The sequence below is a fragment of the Mirounga leonina genome, unplaced genomic scaffold (assembly GCF_011800145.1).
Source record: "Mirounga leonina isolate KUSES-001 unplaced genomic scaffold, KU_Mleo_1.0 Mir_101664, whole genome shotgun sequence".
In the NCBI taxonomy this organism is placed as follows: Eukaryota; Metazoa; Chordata; class Mammalia; order Carnivora; family Phocidae; genus Mirounga; species Mirounga leonina.
The window spans coordinates 2,737,172-2,745,155 of NW_023270175.1; the positions used below are offsets into that span (position 1 = coordinate 2,737,172).

General features: G+C 47.3%; 1 protein-coding gene across 1 annotated transcript in view; it reads right to left on the reverse strand.

Moving 5' to 3' along the window:
• GUCY2F (guanylate cyclase 2F, retinal) overlaps positions 1-6,373 on the reverse strand; it is an 87,273-nt gene extending 80,900 nt beyond the window's left edge. The window contains exon 1 of the mRNA XM_035005986.1: positions 5,644-6,373. Coding sequence (XP_034861877.1) covers positions 5,644-6,373 — 730 coding nt within the window. The remainder of the gene's footprint in view (positions 1-5,643) is intronic.
• Between the last annotated feature and the right edge of the window lie 1,611 nt (positions 6,374-7,984).

The window sequence follows — 7,984 nt, forward strand, 5'->3', positions numbered from 1 at the left end:
AATAAATAAAATCTTTTTTAAAAATGCAAATTCTGGGGCCCTTCCCCAGGCTTGCTTCCTTCCCGAACCAGAAACTCCGGAGGGGGAACCCCGAAATCTGTGTTTTAACAAGCCCTCCAGGGGATTCTGGTAAACACCAAGGTTTGAGAGGCTCTGCTTTGGACCAACCTGAGTACATAGCCTGGCTTTCCCATTCACTAGTTGTGTGACATTTGGCAAGTTATTCAACCTCTTTTGGCCTCTGAAATCTCATCCATAAAGTGTGTTAAATAATAACCTTATTACATAGAGATGTTGCAAGAACTGAATGAGATGGTCTGTACAAAGCCCTTGCAAAATGACTAGCACGCAATAAACTCTCAGGAAATATTAGCTATTACCAATGTTGCTATTATTTCTTTGTCTTTTTTTAATGTACAATAATTTTCAATAGGTGGGAAGAGGCTAGCCAGATCCCTGGCAATAACATAGTAATAAGGTCTTCAATTTTGGACAAACAAGAGAAGACCATTCTGTGTTCTATTTACTAAATATCATATTGTAATGAAGCATTCCTAATTTGAAAGGATTTAAAGGCATTCCCAACGGTTCAACAACCCGGTAAGCCCAAATGGAAAGGATTTCACAGTCAGCCAAGCATCCGTAGGCAAAAAGGTGATGAGAGGAGAGGAGAATTTGAAATAGCCATTTGAAAAGTTCTCCAAAGAGCTTTTCAGTGGGGCCTCCTGTTAACCTTTGTGAGAATTAGCAAAAACCAAACCAAACCAAACCAAACCAAACCAAACCAAACCAAAAAACCTCTTCTGGGGAATTGCAATCCCACCGGTGCTCCACGCGGTGAGTTGATGCTCTTTTATACCATGGGATCAAAACGTCCACCAGGGCTCATGGTTTAAGTAGAGAATGAACTGGGTTTTGGCCCTCCTGCCCACTCAGCTAGATCCCCCGGTGCCAGGTACAACCTCCATAAATATGTACAGCAGCCCCGACTGTGAATTGAGGCCTTTTGTCTCTGATTACGATCTTTCCTATTTGACTCTGTCAGAAACACATATTATTGGTAATTGCTTCTGAAGCTTCAGGGAAAGGAGCTGAGCATCTGGGAGAGGCCGAATCTCCCCTTCTCTGGGACTTCACTTACCCCATTGTTTGTTGTTAAGAAGGCCTACACCTACCTACTAGTGAGGTGAGGCTCACAGGTGTTGTAAAACTTGAAAGGAAATACCTATCTTCTGGGTAATCCTGAGGATTAAATGAGATTAAACGTATGCAAATACCTTGTAAACTGTAGAGAGCTGTTCACATGTAAAGTAGTATTATGGTTGCTTTCATTGTCTCTATGGCAGCATGAAATAACTCCCCTGCTGCTTCCAGTCCAAAGAGCCCACAGCCATTATTATTGCTATTATCATCTTTACTATTAAATGTCAGTACTGCCTCGGTATTGTGTAAGCACAATTTAGACCTGTTTCTGAGAAAGACGGTTCTTCTGACTCCATTGAGGTGCCAGCGATACTTCTTAATTGGAAACCTAAATTTACAGAAACGAGAAGCCACACACCAGCCCGTAGTAGACTCGCTTTCTCTCCCCTTCCTCCCCACCACCATTCCTCCATACCACCACCACACGAGGCTGGGATCACTGTTATTGTGAGCAGCAGATCAGACTAAAACCATCTTTTAACTATTTTTATTACTGCCAGATTATTGCTGGGCCTCTCCGAAGGAAAGGATCTGTTTCCACCGCATTTTGTACATCACAAAAGGTCCTTCTCTGAAGGTTCAGGTGGGGGCCCACAGTGTAAGGAGTAGCCTCATATCCAGCAGAATAGAGAAGAGGCTCAGCTGAGCTCACACAAAAAGTTTAGTGCCTTTTCTTTTTTTTTTTTAATTTTTTTTATTCTTATGTTAATCCCCATACATTACATCATTAGTTTTAGATGAAGTGTTCCATGATTCATTGTTTGTGCATAACACCCAGTGCTCCATGCAGAATGTGCCCTCCTCAATACCCACCACCAGGCTAACCCATCCTCCCACCCCCCTCCCCTCTAGAACCCTGTTAGTTTTTCAGAGTCCATCGTCTCTCATGGTTCGTCTACCCCTCCGATTTCCCCCGCTTCATTCTTCCCCTCCCGCTACCTTCTTCTTCTTTTTTTTCTTAACATATATTGCATTATTTGTTTCAGAGGTACAGATCTGAGATTCAACAGTCTTGCACAATTCACAGCGCTTACCAGAGCACATACCCTCCCCAGTGTCGATCACCCAGTCACCCCATCCCTCCCACCCCACCCCCCACTCCAACAACACTCAGTTTGTTTCCTGCGATTAAGAATTCCTCATATCAGTGAGATCATATGATACATGTCTTTCTCTGTTTGACTTTCAATCAAGATAGGTAACAGCTAGGAATACTTCAGCTGTCTTGGCCCGACCAGATAAGAGGGGCTAGAAAAATCAGTCAGAGATTTGATCTGGTATATGCTGTGCTTCATGTGTTGTAACCTTCCTCACTGCCCTGTCGCCCCAGTCCATATTCACTGGCCTCTGGCTCAGTTTCTCACCAGATCTCCCACTTTCTACTGGGACAGGAATTGGGCCCTATACCCCAGGCCGCTTGGTTCAAGTCCTGAGAGTCTATTTATGTTCATACTCCGGATCCTGTTTCTCATGCTTCTACTGGCGGGGACACTGTTCTCACCCGACAACAAGGCTATCTTACTTTGACTCACACCCCTTCCGCAACTCCTAGCGTCACACCCCACCCACGGCTTTGGCGTGCCCTCCGATGCCACCAACTGGCTATAGCAAATGTGAGCACCGCACACCTTTGGATATGCCACACTGTCAGAGGTCATACTCAGGCCACAGCCCAGCTGATGGCTCAATGTCCCTGCTCCCCACCCCTACCCACATTCCGACTCCTGTCACTGAGGTCCCAGCATGCCCCATCTGAGTCTGCCTGTGTTTTGTCAGAAACCAGAGGCAAAATCCTGCAGTGCAGAGCTTTGTCTTTGCTCCCTTTTCTCTCCCTTTCTGAGTCCCTACTTCACTTCCCCTTGCTGTCCTCCCTACCCAGGGTCGGCCTCTGCTCCATAACCACAGACCTTCCTCCCTAGGCTTCTCCCCCACCCCATCTTAAAACTTCCATTCCTTTAATGGGCTGATGCAGACTGTTACAAAGAAAGCAATCTGATTAAACAAAGTTATATTAAGACCAAAATGACTGGCAACCCGAAGTAAGGAACATTTATTTGCATTTTCATTAACTGAAAGCAGTGGTTCCTTTTTTTTTTTTTTTTAAGATTTTATTTATTCATTTGAGAGAGAGCGAAAGCAAGAGAGATCACAGAAGGAGAGGGAGAAGCAGATTCACGGCTAATGGAGAGCCTAATGTGGGCTCGATCCCAGGACCCTGAGATCATGACCCGAGCAGAAGGCAGATGCCCAACCGACTGAGCCACCCAGGCGCTCCTATAGCGGTGGTTCTTAACCCTGGCTACATTTTACATGCACCTGGGAGGCTATTGAAAATACCTCTGCTGGGGCCCCACTGCAGACCACCAGAATCTCTGGAGGTGGCATTCTAGCAGCAGTCATTTTGAAAAGATGTCCAGGTAATTCTAGCGTGCAGTCAGAGTGAGAACCATTGACCTAAAGGAATGAATCTCCAAGAGGAAGGCAATGATATGTACATTTGCTACCTCTCTGCCTCAAAGGACTTGTGGGTGGTGAGCACTCAATCCTAACTTCTCTCAGTCTGACAGCCCAGAGAGTTTCAGAGCCTGGATTTATTTAACATTTCATGGTAGAGGCCAAAATGTCATTTCAAAGAGTATACTATTTAGAATGGGCGGGATGTGAAACACTTCTGGAATGTAAGCTTGCAGGAGACACTGGGCTTCGTGAAGATTTGTAACATATTCTAAAGTTACGATACGAAATCTGTGAGCCTGCTTCTGGCACGACTTCTCTCTGGAAATGGTTTTATATCTTTCAAAATGATTCTGTGCTCTGCTTTGAAAGTATTAGGCTCTATTATGAAGTAATCAGAGCCACACTGATTGCTTAACATTACAGGATCTCGTAGGCCGGAGCTGGAAGCGGACTACTGTAGTTCCAGGAACTAAAACTTCTTGCCCTCATCTTCCCATAATGATCATAATTAAGGTCCAAGATTGGTGATGCTTGAACCTTAAAATGGGCTTCTGTGTATAGGCCGGGCTAACCCGGACCATTCTCTAACAAACCCATTGTTATGTTAAGAAAATGACTGGGACCAGGACTAACCCTAGCAGTAATCAATTTGACAAGTAGTTTCTGAGCTGTCCGTTCTCAAGCGGGGGAGTGGCCTGCAATGGGGAAATGAGCAGTGTTCCCACAAATCACTGCCACTTTCCAGAAAAAAGTCGAGCCTTAAAAAACTGGAATAGAGGGGCGCCTGGGTGGCTCAGATGGTTAAGCGTCTGCCTTCAGCTCAGGTCATGATCCCAGGGTCCTGGGATCGAGCCCCGCGTCGGGCTCCCTGCTCCGCAGGAAGCCTGCTTCTCCCTCTCCCACTCCCCCTGCTTGTGTTCCCTCTCTCGCTGTGTCTCTCTCTGTCAAATAAATAAATAAAATCTTAATTAAAAAAAAAACTGGAATAGAAAATATCGAAACCAAGTGCCACAAGGGCTTGGCAATAAGAATAAGTAAGAGACACCGGATTCAAGAGGACCAGGAAGGGCTCCTCTTCCCCCAAATCTACTCAGCTCACTCTGGTGATGGTAGCTTTGCTGGGTCAGCCCTTTGCTTCATGCTTTGTCCATTGTCTCTGCAAGAATCACCTTTGAACATCAACCTTCTCTTGGAAGGGGAAAGGTTAAAAACTGGGCTGTCTCCTCATTTTATTTTTTTTTTAAGATTTTATTTATTTATTCATGAGAGACAGAGAGAGGCAGAGGGAGAAGCAGGCTCCCAAGGAGCGGGAAGCCCGATGCGGGACTCGATCCCAGGACCCTGGGATCATGACCTGAGCCGAAGGCAGACGCTTAACGACTGAGCCACCCAGGCGCCCTGTCTCCTCATTTTAATATGCTTTTATTTATCAGCTAGGTCCCTCCGAATCAGCTAGTTGTGTGCTGCAAACAGATAAGCCCTGTTTGGGGAGGCCCGGGGCGCCGGGGGGGGGGGGGGGGGGGGGGGGGGAAAGAGGGGGGGGGTATACTGGGGGGCCCAGAGAAGACAGGTTCCAAGTGAAATGTGATGAAGCAGGTGACAAGAATGGACCAAACTGGAGCCATAAGAGCACCCCTCTCTGGCTGATCTGAAACTATTGGGGTCCTAAAGGCGTGTGTGTGTGTTGGGGGGTGGCTGCCATGATGCTGAGAGTAGGCACTGGGACCGAAGGGCATTTTAACCACCGAGTTCTTTGTACCTTTATCTCGTTCATCAAGGAGGCTCCCTTGAAGCTGGACGGTCTTGGAGCCTGAGTGTGAGTGAAAGAGGGTGGCCGCCTGAAAACCTGGGGAGTAATGTGCTCTCCTAGGGTGCGAGGGTAGGAGACCTTGTGGAGATTGTAATATTAGCCCCCCCACCCCCGCCCGCACCCCCGCGCCGCCCCAAGCCGCGTTTAAACCTCCGCGGGGAGAAAGCACTCACTGCGAATTCTGTCCGCCTGGCGAATCTGCTGGAGAGCCTTCCGAATGCTGTGGCTGTCTTGTCCTGTGGTCAGGACGACCCCTACAGGTAGACCACGGCTCTGAAGAGCACTTGCGACTCGGTTGGCCGTGTGCACCCAAACGTCTTCAGCGGAGGAAATGACTCCGGCGTGAGCCCACTGGAAATACTTCATGACCGTTACCAGCACCCGGATGGGTGAAGGGATTGTCCGAGAAAAGGTCGGGTGGCTGTTTTGGTTGTCTAATTCGTAATTCACGCAAGCCCAAGAGAAAATCCCTTTGTTCCAACCGTTTGCCAGGAGCGAGGCGGCCTCGCAGTAGCCAGGATTGGCAGGGCCTATAAATCCTGAGGCCATCTGGTGGTGAGAAATGAAACCGGACAGGGCTCGGGCAGTCTGGCAGTCCTCATTGAGAATCACATACTCAAAAGAGTAACCCAGGTCAAACGATGGGTCCCTGTTGATCCGCTCAATGGCTAATTGAGCAGCAACCTCAGGCAGAGCCTTTGAGAACAACGGATCACAAGCCCAAGGGCCCACTACCCCTATCTTGTAAGGGGGCGCCCACACCTGCTGCGGGATGGTCGTGAGGGCCAGGAGGCGCAAGCACCACAGGAGCCTGAAGGCCGCAAGGCCCTGGTGTCTTCGCTGTCTTCTGGGAGCCGCATACCAGAGCATAAGGTGACAAAGAGGCCAGGGTCCCCAAAACATAGCCCTCCTGCTTCCAGCAAGCTAGTGAAGAAATGTTGGAAGATTAGCCTGCTTTCCTGAGGCGGTGTTTCCAAATGTCTGTCAATTAGAAGGAAACATTCATTACTTGCCTTATTCCTGAAGCTTCTGGAAAGATTCACTACAAAAGAATGGCAAGGAATGGCAGTCCCCAAACTGAAAGTTTCTTCCCACTACCTTGACCAAAACGCCTCTTCTTCTTGTACTGCCTGTACTCATCTCAATAGATGGCACCTCCATCCACCGTTGGCCCCCTTGCTCCAGTCAGAAACCTGGTAGTCAGCTGAGATTCTGCCTTCTTCTCTGCCCCCACATTCAATCTATCACCAGGTCCTGTTGATTCAACTTCAGCAATAGCTACCCGCCTCACAGCATTTTGAGGATTACATGGATAAACATACAGCAAGCGCTTATGACAGGGTCTGGCATATTTTTAGCATTATATTAGCGGTATTACTATCATTATCATTATTATAGTTTAAAATGTGCTCATTTTTCTCCACCATAATGCCTCTTGGAGAGAGACACAGATAAAAAACCAATAATGGCAATGCAGAGTAAAAATATAGTATGATTTGGGGCACTTGGGTGGCTCAGTCGTTAAGTGTCTGCCTTTGGCTCAGGCCATGACCCCAGCGTCCTGGGATCGAGCCCCGCATCGGGCTCCCTGTTCAGCGGGAAGCCTGTTTCTCCCTCTCCCACTCCCCTGCTTGTATTCCCTCTCTCGCTGTCTCTCTCTGTCAAATAAATAAAATCTTTAAAAAATATATAGTATGATTTAAGTAGCTCAGCAGAGGAAGATAGAGAGGATCACCCAAACTCCGATTTCATGGAAGGTGAGAAGGGAGAAGGGACTGTCTCTCCAACTTGAGTATTGGAAGAAAGGTTAGCCAGGTTAATGGGGTTATGAGGGGGTTGGTGCTAAGCGCCTTCCAGGCAGAAGGAACAGAGTACAGTAAGACCCAGAGGTTTTTTTAAAAAATGTTTTTATTTTTTTAAAGATTTTATTTATTTGAGAGAGAAACAGAGAGGGCACTAGCAGGGGGAAGGGCAGAGGGAGAGGGACAAGCAGATTCTCCACTGAGCGCGGAGCCCTACTCGGGACTCGATCCCAGGACCCTGAGATCATGACTTGAGCCAAAGTCAGACACTTAACCAACTGAGCCACCTAGGCACCGCTAAAAATTATTTTTAAAGAAAAGGATCTGGGGCGCCTGGGTGGCTCAGATGGTTAAGATTCTGCCTTCGGCTCAGGTCATGATCCCAGGGTCCTGGGATCCAGTCCCACATCGGGCTCCCGGCTCAGCGGGGAGCCTGCTTCTCCCTCTGACCCTTGCCCCTCTCATGCTGTTTCTCTCTCGCTCTCTAAAAAATAAATAAAATCTTTAAAAAAAAAAAAAAAGAAAGAAAAGGATCTGTTAGATACTTGGAATTCCAAGACATTTGTTCTGCTCAAATCTATGACATCAGCTAAGGCAAGGGACGGGTCACCAAGAGCCTTATATGTCATTCATAGGTTTTTAGATTTAATCCTGTAGACAATAGTTTTAGGCAGAGAAATGGCATAACCAGATTTCCATTTTTAAAAGATTG